Below are 19,705 nucleotides of genomic sequence, written 5' to 3'. Positions count from 1 at the left end.
TTTCTTCATATCCTAATAGAAACTGAGTACCACAATAACATGGCATTGATAATTATATTACATAAGGATATACATGAGGAGAGGTAAGGTCCATGTGATTTATACCAGGGGTCTAACTCTAAAAAAAACAAGAGCTAAAGCCTGGATGAGTCATCTGGGCCTTTGGTCAAATGTCAAATGAAGGCTTATGTAATAATTTTAAAATTATACTCCTTTGTTTTGTTCAGTTACAACTTTAATCACAAGGATTGAAGTCCAAGGTCTTAATATCTAAAGCTTTCATTAATCACAGTATTGAATTTATGGGTTAATTGTTATATATTATATTATATATTATTATCACCTGATATGTATATGACTAACATTCAGCCATCTAATGAAAATACTGAAATAAGTCTACACCAGTCTGTGCTCAATATTTAAACATGTACAGAGGCTATATTTTAAGCTTTTGTTGACTAGGAAGTGAATGGCTTTGAAATGAAGTCACATATTACTTGTAATCTAATGTATGAAATTAGACATTTTGTGGAAACACTTATCCATCGCAATTTAAACAGATTACATTTGTTGAAACTGTTATCCAGAGCAATTTAGACGGATTACAGTTTTACATGCAATCCATTTACATAGCTTGATATTTTCCTGAAGCTAGTCAGGTTAAGTACCTTGCTCAGAGGAACAACAGCAGTGCCCCAGTGGCGAATCTGCAACATAACATAATTCGACTTTGAATCCGAGTCACAGTATCTAAACATTAGGCTACACTGCCATCCATAGGAAACACTGCCACCATGATACACATGAGAAAATGACTTCATGCAAGCCGTGCCATCAGCAGACCTTTTGTGGCAATTCTGTTCTGAATTTAATATTGATTTGTTTAATGAGCGCTTTCTTAATTTTATACGGCCTCAGGTATTTATAAACGTTTATGCGGCAACATTGTTAAACCTGGTTATGTTTCAGCAGTTTTTTCTATGGTCAGATGACCATGTTGACTTTTCTGGTTTTGGTTGCCCGGTCTTACTCCACCATAATGTTCTGAATGACTCTCATTCCCCTGTTCATATAGGAATAATGTCTCCAACAGGTCATACAGCACTGTCGCAACCCTGCCTATACTGTACTATACACTGCCCTGGTTATCATTAAATCCATTTGAAACGTGTTCGCATTATGAAAGTGTGTGAGGGAATTCTGGGACAGGCTTGATGGCCATGCACATCCCTGATGCTTCATTGAGTCAGATGGCAGCAAGGTGTTCTGTCTGGTCCCAATCCAGACCTTTCCCCCTCGAGCCGGACTTGGGGGACATCCGGAAGCATTAGTTGTGGCTTGAGCTCAGGCGATGAGCATGATGTTGTCATAAAAGGACTCCAGCGAGGAGCGGGGGGTGATTAGTAGCCCGGTGTTGTTGGGCTGTGCGGCATGGTAGGTTTCCCTGAATTACCATAAATCCCACGCATGGCATTCTAGCATTTCACTCCTCAGCATTGTGTATACCATGCCAATCAACAGTGCTACCACCTTTAAAAATGTGTGTGTGTGTGTGTGTGTGTGCGCATGTTTTATGGTGGTCTAGAGACTGCTTTTATGTGTGTGCCTATTTATATCTGTTTATTTCTGCCTGAGTGTATGTGTGTGTGAGCGCGTGCATGTGTGTGTATGCGCATATGAAAGCAAGAGTGTGTTTGTCTGAGTGAGTTTGTCATTTAATAAAATGCATCTTGTGTAGCTGGGAAAGAGTCAACCAAAAAAGAGTGTTTAGCATCACTGTTCCCCCTTGAGAAATTTGCAAGCAGCCAAGAACAAGGCATTTGAATTGCTAATCCTAACCTTTTAGCACTGTTTCCATGTGTATGTTGTATTCCTGGTGCAGCATGCCTTCCCCGGTATATCTCATTGACTTAAGCAGCGGGTGATTGTCAGGCTGCAAAAATATCGAGACCTGGATATTGCCGTAAGCTTGTGTGTTTTTCAAGCTGCGATCTGTTGATGGATACACATTTTTCTTGTTTTTGCTTTGTAGCTGAGCTCAAAAATCTTTTGATATTTTGCATGAATGGCACTGATAATAACTAAAGACTAATTTTGTATTTGTTTTTATCAATGCTGTTTTTTACTCAATAGTGGTGAATCAAGATCATTTAAAAGAACTGCAAAATGCCAAAAGCACAGTGCATTGCGTTGCAAAATTATACAAAATAACTGTACGACAATAATGATCATAATTAACATTTTAACAATAAGTATTACTTGTGTGGATAGGGCTAGTTAACAGTCATTATTATGATTATTGTTATTATTATTAAGCCAACAAAAGAAACTAACCTTTGCTATTCAGTACTGACCTGTTAACTGTTTTGTCAGGCTGTGGCAAATGCAGCCATGACTTTGAATTTCAGCCTTTCTCACTGAGCAGGCTGTGGAGCCTGCATTTTGTAAGGATATGTCTCTATGGTGTACAGATGTTCAACCACTGCTATCAAACTAGTAAATCAAGTTTTGCTTTGCATTTGGTTTAAACACAGAATTAAAAATAGGAGTGTTTGGTTTGCTTCATGATTTGGATTACTCTGATTTGCTGTGGATTATTAGCCGATCTGTTCTGAGCCTGTTTAAGCTAGTGTGCATTATTTAGTTAGCAAGCTTCAAGACAAGTGGACTCTGGGGAATTTTTCAGGTTTAGTTCTTGGATTTGAGTGTTTCAATTTGCAGCGTGCCTTCGGGACTTGATTTTAGGTGCATCCAAATGCATTATATTGTGAAATATAATTTAATTATTCACTTGTTAAGTGTTTCTGCACAATTCTCTCTTTATCTCTCTCTCTTTTGCTCGTACCCTTTTTTTCTCATTATAAATATTTATTTTGACTGTATTGGATGATCAAATGTAATTCTCTTGACTGATTCATCAGATATCTCTCCCTTGTGCCCCATTTATAGATTACTCTGGACACGCTTACAATATTACATAAGCAATTACATATGCTTGCACATGCAAACTAGGAGAATGTGCTCCTCCTACCTCACCACTTCCCTTGCACATGTAATCTAGGAGAATGTATTCCCCCAAGCTCACCACTTCCCTTGCACATGTAATCTAGGGGAAGGTACTCCTCCTAGCTCACCACTTCCTTAGCACATGTCCAGGCCCTCACCAAAACCAAAAAAATTCATAAGATTATTTATGAATATCCATAGTCTGTCCTTCCTCTACTGCACCATTCTAGAGTGGATGAGGAGATAAAAATTTACAAAAATAAATCAAATATAAAACAAATGATTGGAATGAAGATGTGACGAGAGGACAGTGAGAATGGTAAGAACGGAGTAAAAGAGTAAGAAATGAAAAGAAACAAAGGAACAGGATGTAAATAGATTATGAGAATATGTAGAGCAGAAGGGACAGGAAAAAAGGGATTTTTGAAAACGGAACATGCTCTTAAGTTTACATCTGTGTGTGTGTGCATCTGCGTGTGTGTGTATGCGTGTGTTTGTGTGGGTGGGTGGAGGTGTGTGTGTCCACAGTGCCAAGAGCTGTTACAACCGAAATTTCCCTTGATTATGGTTTCGTATGGAGTCAAAACTGTAATGATTTTTCAAAAATGTGTAAGTATTAGTATTAAAAATGTACATGTGTCTATTTACAAAAAAACCAAAAGCATAAAATGCAAAACTAATATCTAAATTTAAAAAGCCAAATCTATCTTACTGCCCTAAAATAGAGGCAAGGCATTGCGTCACATTGTAATTTTTGTGCTGTTGTTAGAGGACTGGGGATTTCAGCTGTATTACTTTGCTTTCATCTGGCAGATTCCTGCCATGTGCCTTATTGTTAATGAGTGATGGATTGTTGCGTTAATTCTAAATATTTAAGGATTATTCATCTTTATATTTGTATGCTCACACTGTGAGCAGTTGGTCAGATTTCCAAATTTCTATCCCTTATCGTTTCTGTGCGATGCATAGGTCTCTAGGGAACATCAGTGGATTTGGCTTCTTGTTTAGATGAGTGGAGAATGGAGTTATACTCTTGAGGAAGGGGACCCCAACAAATCAGAGGTTAATATTGGGGGGATACCACGATCCTCTTCCTGTCAACTTTAATTTACTTCAAAGCTTTCATTAATCAAGACTCTACTTCTCATTCCTGGCCCTTGAATCTTTCTCTCTCTGTCTTGGTCTCTCCTGTTTCCAAGAAATCACAGTTTTCTATCTTTCATAAACTCTCCAGGACAGTGGCATGAAAAAAACATAAAACTTGTTTTTTATTCTCTATTAGAAAAGCATTTTCTAAAGTTAGGCCTCATGAACCTCAAAAAGGGGGCATCAATGATGAATGATACTGACTTAATACAAGTGTGACGGTATTCAGAATCATGGTTTCTACAAGTCAGCGACTGCGAACTTCATTAGAAAGTGGTGCTTGGTAAACTCCCTTTTTACCTTCCTTTGTGATTATGCTTGATGTCAGAAAAGATAAAAAAACATCCCAGCAGCTACAACAATCATGTTGAAGGGAAAGAACATGTGTGATAAAGCTAGCTAAGCAGATTGGTATATATAATGCAATATTTATTCAATGTATCAAGCAATAGTACTGTAGGTAGTGGTCACACAGACGTTTTGCCATGGTTGAGTTGCGGGTTGGCACTACATTTAAAAAAATATGAGAATCACATTTGTGTTTATAAGGCATTTTGATTCACATTGGTGTAGCTAGCAGTCTTCTTGTTATCTTCCTCACTAGCTAGCTAGCTGATGATCACATTTCACCTCCGATACAAGCTATTTAAATCACATCACCAAAACTAATATTAGTAGAAGTTACATCATTCCACATCAAAACTTGATGAAAAATAGGCTCATGACATTGGACACCAACATTCACAGGCATAGACAATACTACTGCCAAAGAAAGTAGGCCTACCACAGCACTAGAACCATAAATAGTTAAAGTGTTTGCAATATATTTACTGCACGAGTTTGACAAGTTCAGAGAAGGTTTGCCAGAGGTCCAATTGGAAAAAAAAACCAGAATGTCCTGTTCTGAAATAATTTGTACAAGTCTGGTTTGTGTTATGCCTGGTCTGAGTAATTTATCGGTAGTTTGTAAGAAATTACGTAATCACCCGATTCAACAGCCACCAGCTCCCGAGCTTGTTCCTGATTACGTTGTCACCTGTGCAGGCTGTCCGGTTTTGAAAAGTTCAAAGTCTGGCAACCCTAGTTTTGAGGCTACTGTAAATATTTAAAACATGAGTAACCACAAAGCTGATATTCATGGTTTTGGGGAGAATGGGCAGGGCCTACATCCATGCATGCATGTGTTTGTGTGTTTAGCAGTGTTTAGCAGCTGCACAGCAAAATGTCCGGTGTTAATGCAGCTCTAACAGAGTATATATGAGTCCAATAGGGATCATAATGTAAGAGTTGATTTAACGCTGAACATTTTACTGTGTGGCTGAGTTTGTGAAACGCGGTGGACACTCTGAAAAGCAGCAAATAAGTTAAGCAGTGGAAGCAGAGAAGGCCCCAAAGCTCATGTTGGACAGGGACTTTATTTATTATGTTAGACAAAACAGCCCAGAAGGGAAACATTACCGCAAATTAAGTACTGCAGCCACTTTTAATCAGTAAAAAAACAAATAGACTTTTTTCTGTTTTTAATGGATGGTCCCAAGCATCCGCTGTGCTCCTTTACGGCTTGTGTTAATTGCTGTTATTGCGAGGTGGTTGTTTCAGTGCCGTCCCGGGAAGAGTGCTTTTGGCCGCGAACGCTCACCGCGGGATTGCGTAATGACATCACATTGCCTCGCAGCTCTCTCCTGGCACGACGATTCCCCGGCGGTTTGCCGTGTGGTGACAGCAGAGTCATGTTCACTCTCTCAGCTGTCAAAAGCACATCCTGCCGTGAACTCATCTGCCTCATTTTGCCATGCTCTGGCTCACTGGGACAAGATATTGAAATTCTCTGTAACCACTCTCCTTTTTTGCCGCTTTTGCCTTGCCGTACTGGGACAGTTCCCCATGTTCCTCCCATGTTATTGCCATCTACTTTGGTGCCCCTTGGCCTTCCGTAGCTGGACAATGCCTCCATGTTACCACTCACCTAGGGTATAATTTCTGTCCTGTTGCTCTCCATTACAGGACAGCACTCCCAAGTTTCCTCTCATAACTTACCTCCATTTAGCATCATGGCCTCTCATCTCCTGTTTGTACATTCTGGGTCCATAGCAGGGCATGATCTCTGTGAAACTCCTCAGCATCATCTCCTTATGCTCCCTCCTTCAGGCTCTCCATACCGGGATAAGATCACCATCGCAATCCTGCAGCTTCAGGAAGAGGGGAAGCTGCACATGATGAAGGAGAAGTGGTGGCGTGGCAACGGCTGCCCCGAAGAGGAAAGCAAGGAGGCTAGCGCCCTGGGCGTGCAGAACATCGGCGGGATCTTTATCGTTCTGGCCGCTGGCCTGGTGCTCTCTGTATTTGTGGCGGTGGGGGAGTTCTTGTATAAGTCCAAACAAAACGCACAACTTGAAAAGGTAAAGCAACATTTTCACATTTCCGGCCTGCATTGAAGAAATAATATTTTTTTGAATGTTGTCTAGTTAAGCTTATTTTGTACTTTGTACACTATATATATATATACATATATACACACACACACGCACGCACACACACACAGACGTGTGCACTTTGCTGTTGTTGTCAATGATTGTTATTGCATTCACATTTTTTAAGAACTGATTTTAATAAGCATTTTTTCACGCGACTATAGAAGACCACAGCGTTACTAACGTGTCTGTGTAATTTTGTCTGACACCACACATCATGGTTTCCCTCATATTGTCACTTGTCTTCACTTCAAACATGCTGGACCATGATGAAACCACACAAGGGACAGGATTTGCACAGAATAATGACCCACACGTTTTGCACTTGAATGTTTTTTTCTCATTGCATAGAAGTTTGATATAATGGGAGATTATGTGAAAGCATAGCTATCTTGCCTTGCAGTTTCACTTTGTCCAGGGGTAAGTGATGTGCTAGAGTGACAATTTACATGTTTCAGTCATTCAAAATGTGATAGAGCCATACTGTCCACAATAAGTTAGTCCTGATCAAATGGTGCTTCAGATGTTTTCAAAACTTTTTCAGTTCTGGTGAGTCGTTACTACTAAAATGAAGTGCTGTGGATACGGTCTCTTTACTTTGAATGATTGTTTAAAAATATATCTTTGCTGCTCCCATCAGAATCCATGTGAGATACTATACAGTTACCTTAGCAACTCACTCCACCAATTTAGTGTTGCCAACTTAGAAAGCATACAAACAAACAACCTCTACAGCCCTGTGCTGTTTTTTACCTTCAGAAGGAATCATTTCCTTAATTCCAGATGGCTTTTTCTAAGTAACTTTAGATGGGAAATCTGGCAGTTCTTCAGCCTGAAGAGCTAATAGCAGTGCAAGGGCTGCTCTGTAGAAATGATGACATCTACAGTAACATGTAAAAGACGGAAATGCAATCCTCACATACCTCAACACGTGACTCATTTGACACAGGGATTGATTCATTGTAGTTTTACTTCTAAATCAGTAAAATGCATCAATATGTCTCCGTTCAGCATCACTCAAATGAGCACGGGCTAGCCTGTACTGGCATGTCATGCATGCAATATAAGGTTATGTTGCCAATATAATCAGCATTGTGCATCAGCCCAGATGAATGAGGTCACCAGACATGGTGATGAAGAGTTTTAAAAAGTTAACCCCAAAAGACTGCAATTAAGAGCCAAATAGAAGCATCTGCCCCTTCTCCCAGTTCCTGTCACCTGCACTTTCCACAGAGAGTTTTTATAATATTTATGTGGCCTAGAATTAAAATATAAAACAAAATTAGGTTTTAGGCCCCTCCATATTTAATCATCCCACTGATTTTGCTGTTTTTTGTGCAATGTACCTTTAACCCTACATAGATAAAATGATTGTTGTCTTTGCACTTTTTCTATTCATGTTTATAAGTGAAATGATGCATTTTATGCTACAGTAATAGGACACCCCCCACGCCCACATTGTCCCAGCTACAGGCCTATCTCCAAATTCAATAAAGCTACCCACCATATCAGTCATTCATATTAAGTGAAACTTCACAGGGCATACATAACTTTTTTTTATAAAGCATTAATAAAGCACTGTAGTCTGCCATAGAGCCTGGCAGAATGAAATATTGTTGTTCTTCTAAAAAAAAAAGAAAAACAAAAAATAAAACATACAGCTCTGTCTGCCATATTTTAAAGCACTGCATTTGTTTATTAATGCTTTAGGACGTGATGTTACAGAGCTTACTAAGTGTCCCCTGTTATTTTTGAAGACTTCAATAAGCAACTTGCAATATGAAAGGACATGTTGATCTTCCACTCTTCCATGTCCCCTCTCCATCCCATTCCACCCTGCATTTGGTCTCCTCCCATGACAGACTTTCTAACCCTGCCTATTCATCACCATTTATCCCCACTCCGCAGAGAACTGACTTTAAAAGCCATCTCCAGCACCTTTCATTGATCTGGAAGGTGTTTGTGTTTGTTGGCACGTCAGCCTTCTATCGATCTTTACACCGCGTTCTGTGGTGTGGTACGGTTCCATGATAAGTCTTTCATCATCGATTGTATTGATACATATGTCCATGTGTATATAATGGAGAGGAATATTGATAGCTCTTTTTTCCTGAGCTGATTGAAAAAAATAAAACACAGAAAAGAAAAACTGGAAAATGATTAGGGATGCCTATCAGTTTGGGCAAAACCAGTCTGCCAGAACTGGCCGTCAAGGTGTTGACAGGAGAGCAGCAAAGCTTCTTCCCACACTAATTACAGAAATTTGCTTGACAGTAAATGTATAGATTAAATATTGTTCTTAGGCTATTATATTTTTTCCTGTCACTGAAAGCATCAACTTAAAAAAATGTGGTTTAAATGCAGATTTGTTGTATTTGTTGACTCATGCCCTGCAGTTTAATTGTCTTTTGTAAAAGAAATAGTAAAAACAGATGCTTAAATGATAATATTAAGAGCAATAAACCTCAGGAAGAGACGGTAATATTTATCAGTTCCGAAAAACCTGTTGTTATGATGTGATGAACATCAATGTGCTTGTTTCACCCTTTAAGATTGTTAAGAATTCGCTTCATTTTTAAATCAAACTCCCCAAAATTGTTGAAATTTTTAATAAAAAACTGAGAAACTTCTAGGTTTAAGTGCATTTGAAGTCGTCTCATCATTCAGTTTGCTGTGGTTCTGTGTGAACCCGCCAATTCTGCCTCTACACATTTTCATGTCCACATGCTTGGCTTCGCTCCATCACTTCTCATAGTACATGGCATACAGGGGAGAGAAACACACGCTGACACACAGACTCACACACTCGCACACACAGACTCACACACATGCACACACACACTGACACACAGACTCACACACTCGCACACACAGACTCACACACATGCACACATCTTAGTGTTAGTCATGACACAATATGTCTGCATATACTTCAGTAAAATTTGAGCAAAATACGGTATTTAATATTCAGTGCAGTCAGTGCATTTAATACATTAGGCATGCATGTTTTATTTGAGGAAATAATTGTTTCACAAGACATTCTAAAGTGCCAAAATGCAGATCAGCTGTTCCATATTTATAATCCAGGATATTTACATTCACTTCCACTCTGCTTTAACTTTTCAATATGGCCAAAACAAACATGTCTTTTTTCAGAGGATGCCAGCACAAAGTACACAGCCTGGGCTAAAAATGAAACACCTGTAACATTAATATTCATGATTACATCGAGACAGTAATGGCATGGGTTCAGGATGTAGTTCCTAAATTCTACTCCTGAATTAAACACAAAGAAGCATCTGCTTTCTCTTCATCCCATGAAAACACCCACACAAAGGGCTCAGTGCATTCTGGATGCAGATACATTCTTCGCTGCACATTGCATCACAGTAACAGAGTCACAGTAATATTATTGCGACGTTGTGCATGATGGAATGGAAGTAATAACCAAGGTTTCTGACAGCGTTATTGAGCATCACTCCTATCACGCTAGCAGTTGTGCAGTTTCCAAGCAGCTACCTGCTGAATGGAGGTGTTGGGGAGGGGGGAGAGGGGGTGGTTTGTTTGCATCCGGTAGCTTTGTCACACTTGCTGCACTAAACCCTTAGCACTTTTGCCACACCAGTGCCACTACACCAGTATGCCATGGGTCCTGTGCAGGTCATTAACCTCTCCTCCAATCTTCTCCCTCACATGGTATCCGAGACTTCCTAGTATGGCAACCATGCATGTGATAATAGCTCACCCCGCCCCCAATCTCCTGAGCATTTATGCATACCCTTGCCACACTTTCCCCCTTTCCTTTTTCATTTCTCTATCATCGGGACGGCATGTCTTGCTCACTGTTTCATACCCCACCACCCAAACACCCCCTTCCCCACCGTCACAACTGCCACTTTCCATTAAATAACTGTCACCATCACTAATTTGTGGATGACTGATTTATGAAAGACAAAAACACAGAGAAAGGGAAATAGAAGTAGAGGCAAAGAGAGTGGGGGGGGGGGGGGGGTGAGGGGTGGAAATCTATTATGAATATTGTAGGAGGTGGCAGGTTAGTGCATTTGTGTTTATTTCTTGAATATTCCAGCAGTTCTGCCTGTCTCAGTTTCCACATGGATGGCCCAGTTTAAAAATTAATCACTTCAGTAAGAGGGAGAAGAGGGCACCAAACACCAAGTTCCGCAGGGAAGAAAATGCAGTCGAGCGGGGAAGGGACTGAAACCATTTTATTTTGTTTGGTTATTGTGTTTATGAATTCAGATGAATATACTAACTCCCTCTATTAGGACTCTCTACTCTGTATTCAATAAATTTAATTTGAATCCCACTCATAGCCACAGACATGCATCATCTTTTTTAATTTTGTTAATATTTCTGAGTGGAGGCGCTGCAATTTAGATGCATTAGCACAAAGGTCTTTAAAAAGGCTGGGACTGACTAACCCCTCCCTCAGCCTGCTTAGTTCATTTTGTTTCACGGATTCCCAGCATGAGCCAAAAAATCAGCTGTGGTCACTGAAGAACAGGTGCGGGTGGCTACAGGTGTCCCTTGTGACCCAAACAGGTGTCCGCCTAGAAAGGCGGTAGCGCTTGAAGGCTAACGAGGTCCCCATTAGCCTTCTCTGTGTGACTTTAATTAAGCTACCCACACCTGCTCATCTCACCTGAGGAAAGAAAAGTCAAAATCAACTGCTATTTGTGAATGAACCCCCCTCCATGTTTCATATTGCGAAGGATGGCATAATGAGAACGACACTGTAGGTTACATTGCTTTCTTTCCATGCCATTTTGTTCTCTGATTGCTTTACTGTGGACGGTGCTCCTTAAAGAAAGCTTAACTCAGTGGTCTGACTCCATAGCTGTCAATCCGAATTAGAGACCACATTCAACACTGAGCTCTGTGTGCTCACAGTGTATAGAGCCCTATTTCAGAAAAGACTGAAAATGCCTAATGACTTTAACAGTATCATAGATTGTTATATACATCTCAGGTGTCCTGCAAAATAAATCAATCATTTTCAAGAGCTTGAAAGTGAAAAATGTATTCTCTCACCTCTTTTAGTATAAAAAATGTATTTTTGCCTAATTAGTGGGTAGAAGCTGTCAATCAAAAATATGAGCTTATGGGATCGCAGGAGATGGAAGCAAAAACAGTCATCAAGCTCACACATATACCCACACACTAAGTTTACACACACATGCACATATACACCAACATGAACTTGCTCATACACACATGCACACACACACACACACACAATATGCTCAGCACCTGGTCAGCAGATCCTCTGAATCATAATCTTCTTGGTGGTGGTCAGTGGAGTAAAGGAGGTCTGATTTGCACTAGGATCCAGACCTTCTGTTCCCTGTAACTGATTCTATATGTGGAGTTTTTAGGGTTACAAAAGCCAATTATGTTTTATTGGCTGTCTAAAAACATTCTAAACTACTATATCTGAGAGAAAAACAAACATCCAAATGAACTTATTCACTCCACTTTTGATCCAAGCCACATTTACCCTTAAGTATGCCTCATGATAATGGACTTCTTTTTAGACAAACATGCATGGCAAGTAATCAAAATTAAATTACCAAACCGTTTGAGAAGGGGAAAAGTAAATTTCTGTTGGTACAGACAAATGTTGATTGAAACTAGGCCTATGTGCATCAGAAGGTACACAAATGACTAACCTTGTGAGTTTTTGTCAGTTTAAAATCTGCATTCATGCATGAACAACTCATCTTTTTTAGGGAAAGGGGGGGGGGGGGTGTACTAGTTTACAGAGCTATTCCCAGTGAGCACAAAGTGTGGGACAAAAACCATAAAACCATCAGCAGTGGGGGCCTCGTCAGTGTACTGAAATCCCTATTTTTCCAGTCTGCACACTTTCTTTTCTTTCAGAGCCTAAAATAAAATGAATATGTACCCTTGAAATGAAAAGACTCAAAGAATACAGGCCTGAATACAGTGCTACAGCAGAGAGGATGCACTGGTTTAAAATGAACGCCCCCTTCCCAGCTACTCCCACCACCCCCACCACCTCTTTCTTTTACCTGCCTCCTTGTAGGAGCTTGAGCCCCTGGAATACTGACATAAATCCCTGCCAGCTCCTTTGTTTTATGCAGGATTTGCAAATGCCAGTTTAGCTTTTGAGAAAAAAAGAGGGAAGAGAGAGGAGGAAGAGGCAGCTTAATTGGGCATGCAGCTACATGGGGTTTGAGTCTGTGGAAATGTAATATGCATCAATAAGTCATGCTGCCTGGCAGAGAGGAGCCATCGTGGTGACAAAGTGAAATCTGTCATGGAGAAATCGCTTTAGTTATTATGCTCTGGAACAGTCACAGGGGACCCCAGAAGCTCTTCTGTGAGCCTCAGGTAAGCCCCCCCCCCCACTCCCACCCCACCTCCACACCCCTGTTTTACCATAGCTAGCTAGAAGTGGTCAATGTATCCGGATGAAGGGGGAATTATTATGCTGTGGGAAAATTAGAGGTACTCTAGAGGCCCGTTACTAAGTCTCGGATATCATTCCCTCTCCACTCCCTCAGCTTTCAACCCCTGCTTTGCCAGAACCACAGCTTGCCAGTAGAGGGTGCTCTTCTGGGAAAAGGGGGCAGGTTTTACTTTCAAGGGACAAACAGGCTTTTCACAGAGCGTCAGTAAGCTGCCCATCTAGCACTATTGCTGTGGTCAGCCAGCCAGCAGGTGGTGCTCTGAAGGCTGTGAAGAGGGTCACTGAGCAGACAGGGGCTCAGAGGGCGAGTCTTTTCAAACTTGTGCTTCTCTTTCCAACAGAGGTCCTTCTGTAGTGCCATGGTGGAGGAGCTGCGGGTGTCACTGAAGTGCCAACGCCGACTCAAACACAAGCCCCAGGCCCCTGTCATGGTCAAGACTGAGGAGGTCATCAACATGCACACGTTTAATGACAGAAGACTGCCAGGCAAGGAAACAATGGCCTAAAAAATATTATATATATCACAACAACTACAACTACAAAAAACAACAAAAACATTTATATTTGTCTCTTGTGGAAAGTGGGGAGAGAGTGAGGGGGCTGGGAGGGGAGGGAAGGGAATTTGGTAGGAGGGTTCGGGGTTGGATGGGGACAGGATTGGGGGGCCAGGGACATGGGTGGATGTATTATGGGGAGGGGAGCAGAAAAATTTGCCCGGAGCACGGACTGTCATCGTTGTTTAAAACAATTTGCCAGAGAAAAAAAAAATGTTTCCTGTGGAAATACTCGATCCCCGGGCAAAACCAAGTGAGTTACCTCAATGCATCTGACACTTGGGAAAAGACTCTGTTACAAGTGGCAGCATACAGAGTAAAATAAATACATTTATTTAAAACGGACTCTGATTCGGAGTGGAGTGAAGAAAATTAATCACAGCTGATAAAAAAAGAAGGATATTGGTATCTGGGGTCAAACGCGTGTGGTTTGAGATCAGTTGTCCCTTCTTTTGAATGTTTCAATGTGAATTGGTGACCGATGTTCTTACGAGGACCCATAAGTGTTCTCTTAATACGCAACATTCACAGAGCGCTGTCAAGTTCACAGAATATGCATCTCACACACTGTACATACATGCATACACAAACACACGTACAGAAACACACACAGGCACACACACAGTGCAAACACACATATGGAAACACACATTCAAATATAAATTGGGAGGAAAAACAAGTGGACAGATTGTAATAGGATACATATTTTTTTGTATGTTGTATTTGTTCTGTTTCAAATGAGAGAAAGAATAAAATGTGTTACAACAGCCAGGCCAAAATTGGGTCACGCCCACACCACCACAAACAGATGGTGATCTTGTCCATTCCAAACCATTTGACTAACAAATTGTAAAATTTTGGATCAGGGGCAGAAAAATGAAGAAAAATATCATTTGGGCAATAAATGATTTTATTTAATTTTGCTTTACTTCATACTACTAACACATTTTAACATAATCGAGGGAGGGGTGCGAGGGAGGGGGGGAAATAATATTTTTCATATATATATAATATATCACATGAAAAAAAAACAATCTATTGCTTATTTGTGTTTAAATGTTCAGTAGAACCAATACAGGCTGTTCTTTGGGAAGAGGGAGTCACTGAGCTTCACAGGTGGGGTCCTGTTGACCGGATCTCGAACCCGGAGCAATTTAGTTTGAGTGTTGACAGCGGGGGCCGGATCGCCTAAAACAAACTCACAGTCATTACCAATGGGAGAAACCGTATTTATTCAATTATTTATTGTTTTTATTTATGAATTTGTTTATTTATGCTTTCATGGACTGTATCATGACAGCTGTAAAAATTCGTCTCATTGACATCCATAACGCCTTCCTGTTTATTTTTTTTTGGAATTATTTTCTTTTTTTATTCCTGTTTTGATTTATTATATGCTTTTGTTATCTTTTTTTTTGTATTTATTTTAGAAACAAAATCTTCACATTTACTTGTGGAAATGCAAGATTTCTATGATAAAAAAAGTTTTTTGTATGAAGAAAAAAAAACAAATTTTGTAATAATTTTTATCGACAAAAATCCGACCGTGGGCGTCTGTGAGTCCTCCATGCGTCCAGCGCCCATCCGCGTGGGCTCCGAGCAGACCCCCCCTCCCCTCCCCTCCTCTCCCCTCCCATCCCCTCCCCCCCCCCCTCCCCACGTGCTCCTGGGTGTCTGGGCGGGGTCCACACACAGGTGTGCGCATAAATCCGTCTCTGCAGGCCTGAAGAGTCTGAGGCTGCGTGGGTTGGGGTGGGTGCCAAGCATGCTGGTAGTACTGAAGAGACACGCGTTTTCGATGAAACCTATTTTTATCATGTAAAGGAATCATATTTAAAAGAAAAATATTTTTACTTCGGGTAAAATGGTTAAAAAAAATTAAAGTATATATGAAGACTAAAGTAAGGCTGAGAAGGACTGCCAATATTGCTTATCATTCTACACCCCTGATTTCCAATAGACTGCTAGTATTCAGTGCTGAGAAATTGTGTGTAAATGGTTTAAAATGGAAAAAAATACAAAAAAAAAATCAAGAAACTAATTTTGACCATGTTGTGAAAACAAAATGGAGTGCACACAGTTCACTGTTTGAAATTGATGCACAAGTTTAAGAAAAAAATCATTAAAAATTCCACACAACTTTTGTTCTGTCTGCTTCCTTTTTTAAAATGTATCGTATTACGTAAATACGTTAAGTGTATAAAAGTGTGAAATGAATGTTTAAATAGTTAGACATATTTTTTGCAAACATTGCGTTAGTACATCCATATCAATATTGTAAAATGTAGACATTTGACTTTGAACAGAGAGAAAATGCATAAGTTAACCTTTTGATGAGCACATGACTCTCCTAACACTTTTGTGAAGTTGTAGCAGGAGGTAACATCACTTGATAGGATTGGCAATGGAAATGCACATTAGAAAATTATGTGGCCTTTTCAGGGAACGTATCCTCACAAGGTGTCATTTCCGTCTCCCTCAGCCGCGTTGGACCGCTAGTCCAGAAAGGCTTCCAGCAAAATGACCTCCCCCATCCTCATGTCAGAAGCACTGAGAGAAAGACAACATATTGATCTTCCTTTAAATCTAATCCAGGCTGGGGAAAAAACAGAATGACAAATGAGACTAGTCTTATAACCTTCGTCCTGAGAGCCAGTCTAACTCTATCGTGAATGCCAAGCTGGGAGAGGTGCCCACAGCTAAACAAAGGAATGAAGGAGGGAAGGAGGGAAGGAAGAAAGAGAGAAAGCCATTTAGCCATTTAGAAATTTAGAAAAAAGAAAGAAAGAAATGGCATGCTGCTTTTCCCAGGAACAACAATTTGTCCCTCAGTATTTTTTTCCATTAGATTCATTCACTGGTTACATCGTACTCAGTGTTGGCTGCTGCCTTCTGCATTATATGAGAGTCCTTTAATATATCCATTAACTATGCTATTAAATTTGATTTGGAATTAATTGGTTGAACACAAGAGTGACTGTTAGTCAAAATGTCTCCGTTAGGACTGAACTCATTGGCTTTCTATGGACAATAAGAAAAAAACTTATATATAGATTTTTTTTCTTAAATTAATTGACATTTCAAATAAAAGCATTGTACCTATTCATCCCCTGAAAAGCAAGATAAAATATATATGACTTCCAAATGATTAAGGAACCAAGCGGAACAATGAACTGTGTTAAATATATAAATAATATGCACAGCTAGAAATGAAAAAGGTAGGCATTATTATGAAGTTTTAAAAAATCAATGCATTTTCACCTGCTTATAACGTTTTCAAACTTTCAGCACTGCTCAGTATCTCACAGCAGTGTCTTCCTATTCAATATTTCAGAACGGTTTTTAAATCTCTTTTCAGTGTAGCTGCCACTATAGCTGCAGTCTTTTCTTTTCTGCGGGCGATCAGCCATGCCGTGCATCTCTGCATGGTCCACATTGATAATCCACCCAAAATATTTCAAATCACAAATGCAGTAATAAGACAGAAAGTCATTAAAGTCCTTCAAACACCTGAAAGACCAAAAACGGGCGACTTGCTGTAACAGAAGGATATTTATGTAAATTACTCATTTCAGCATGGACACTTAAGTGAAGCTCTGTGAAAAGTAAAACACACACACACATACACACACACACACCACAGTGATTTTTTAGCAAACAGAAGCTATAATCGACAAGGAGTCACCTGGGTGAGACAATCATCTGGCAACAACAATGTAGCCACCTGGTGTGCATCGTTACAGAGGAGTGATGATGAGATGTTGATTTAAACTGTGCCTTCCAGGACTCTTCCACAGCAGTTGCTCCTTCCCTGCATGAGCATTATCAGGAGCAATATGACTGTTAGAATATTGAGTGGGAGCTGTCAATCTGTTTCCAAAAGTGATTCTAGAGTGAGTACAGTCCTCTGTAAAAGGTAGACAGATGAGGCTGAAGTATTCACTTGCATCTCGCTGTTCAAACTGAATGCCTGTCACTGGAGAGATTTCCTATGACCCAGCATTCCCAGGCCGTGCCCCGCCATGACATGCCTACATAAGGGCACCACCATGCAAGTGAACCATTTCATGAGAATTATCATTGAACTATACATGCACTCCAGAAACATGTCTGCCTTCTATACAGATGGCTTCTGCATTTTGGGGAAGAATTAAATTTGCATTGCACAAGAAAAGTAATTTTAGGGAAGGGGTCATTACGCATGTAGATTTGGGTGGGGGAGGAGCCATTATGCTGGGAATGGAGCCAGTACAGAAGCAGAGTGAACTGGCAGAGGGGCCATTGCACAGTTAAATTCAAGAGAGTCAGGGGGTTTATGCAAATGAAGGAGCTTATGTCGCCATGTCCCCCATAAAAAGCTATTCCTGTGTAGGGTGAGCCTAGCATAAGTAATCCAACAAATTCATAAGAATGGCACTGAGATTTTGCGCATTGAATAATGGGATGTTGCACAAGATGACATCTCCACATGCTGCTGCAATGTTGTGCAACTGTGCAGAGATTTTGCAGTGTTACCCTCAATTCTTCAAGATGTTTCTTTCAAATCAAGTTTCTTTCAAATTATAATAATGTACATGGGCCAGTGGGGTGATCCATAGTGCTGTTACTTATACAGTATATAATGTACAGTATATTATGCAGTGTGGTTTTTTGTCATGATTGTTGTCTAAATCAGTGGTTCGTGCAGGCATGGCATTGGCACCAGTTAAGTTAGGTTTACCTTTTTCTTGTATTTTGGAAGTTCTAGCATTTTGGCAGGATCATTTTTAAACAATGCTGATCTTAGGTCCCACTCCAAAAGGTCCAAGAAAGTACTTCAGTTTTCAATAGCACTTTATTGTAAATTATCCATCAGGATAAAAAATCTTTTTACTCATTGTCACACACCGTGACACACGCCTCAGATAGACAGAAAGAGTTGGACACGAGTTGAGGAAGAATTCGGTTTTCACTGGCATTTATTGTGGGGCAAAAGAGAGAAAGACAATTCCAAAAATAATAAAAAAGAAATGAAGTTCTTCTACACTCCCCCTCACCGGTTCCAGGTCAAAATAATACACTAAAATAACAAACTAAAATAACCAAGCCAAAATAAATACAAGAAAGCTTTTCAGCTCTTTTTACGGCCAAGGTACTTTCTGCTGCTGCCTCCGAATTCTCGCTTTCTGGGCAGTAAAATTCCAGTCTCAGCCACCTACTGGGAAGAGAGCACACTTTAAATATCTAATTTGCAATTCACTCCGGGTGTGTGTGCCTACTTAACCAGTAGGCGTGGTCTGCCGATTGCCCTGATCCTCCCCCACAAACCAAACCCTGGCACAATCATTTTTTTCAACATTGTGAGCCTTAATTTTATTTAAATTATTATAAATGAGTTGACATAAGTGGTAGGCCTATGTAAGTAGGCTATGCATTCATGGCAAAAAAGATTGAAATGCTCTACAATTTTATTGTGTCTATTTTTAGGCATCTATTTATTTTTAGGTACCCTTTTCATTAGGACATAAAATTGCCGCTTTTTAATCTTTTTGCTATGCATGTGTACTTGTGTACCACTTGTGTCAGCCCCTGATTAGGAAAGTGTACTGTATGTAGATCTTGAAAGCCATCTCGAATATTCATGTTTAAATTTTTTTTTTTTCAACTTGAACATTCATGTTTATGTTCAAATAAAATGTAGGCTACATATGCTAGTTATGTCTCTTGTCGTATTGGTTTGCTATCTTGTGGACATAATCCACAGTTAACACAGCCCAAAAATAGGTCAAATTCTGGCATGTAATTCAACATTTTTGCAATATGCATTTGAATATATTTAAACTTGTGTTTTTTAGAGAAAAATTCAAATGTCATTTTTGGCCAATGTTGACAGCCCTACAATCTCTCCCATGGGAGATCAGGGTTGAAGCCTTACCAAATCCCTGCTCTTACCTTTAACTTTGCTTTTTTATATTTATACAATAATACAATTGCCTAAAACTTCTAAATTATCATTTTCATCATAGATTAAGTCACATTTAACAACCTTATAGGCCCAGCTAGGGCACAGTGGAGGACAGGCTAATAGAAGC

General features: G+C 39.9%; 1 protein-coding gene across 4 annotated transcripts in view; it reads left to right on the top strand.

The window, feature by feature from the left end:
- The window catches only part of grik2 (glutamate receptor, ionotropic, kainate 2), a 195,306-nt gene extending 180,088 nt beyond the window's left edge, over positions 1-15,218 (top strand). For 3 of the 4 annotated variants that reach the window (XM_035416346.1, XM_035416354.1, XM_035416363.1), the window contains 2 exons: positions 6,301-6,551; positions 13,422-15,216. In XM_035416346.1, coding sequence (XP_035272237.1) covers positions 6,301-6,551; positions 13,422-13,586 — 416 coding nt within the window. In that variant the 3' untranslated portion in view covers positions 13,587-15,216. Of the gene's footprint in view, positions 1-6,300; positions 6,552-13,421 lie in introns of all 4 variants that reach the window. The other variant, XM_035416372.1, reaches the window with a different exon arrangement.
- Positions 15,219-19,705: the final 4,487 nt, after the last annotated feature.

This window comes from Anguilla anguilla, chromosome 1 (genome assembly GCF_013347855.1).
Source record: "Anguilla anguilla isolate fAngAng1 chromosome 1, fAngAng1.pri, whole genome shotgun sequence".
NCBI lineage: Eukaryota > Metazoa > Chordata > Actinopteri > Anguilliformes > Anguillidae > Anguilla > Anguilla anguilla.
Note: the sequence above shows the minus strand (reverse complement) of the source record. Positions and strands in the feature narration are given on the sequence as shown.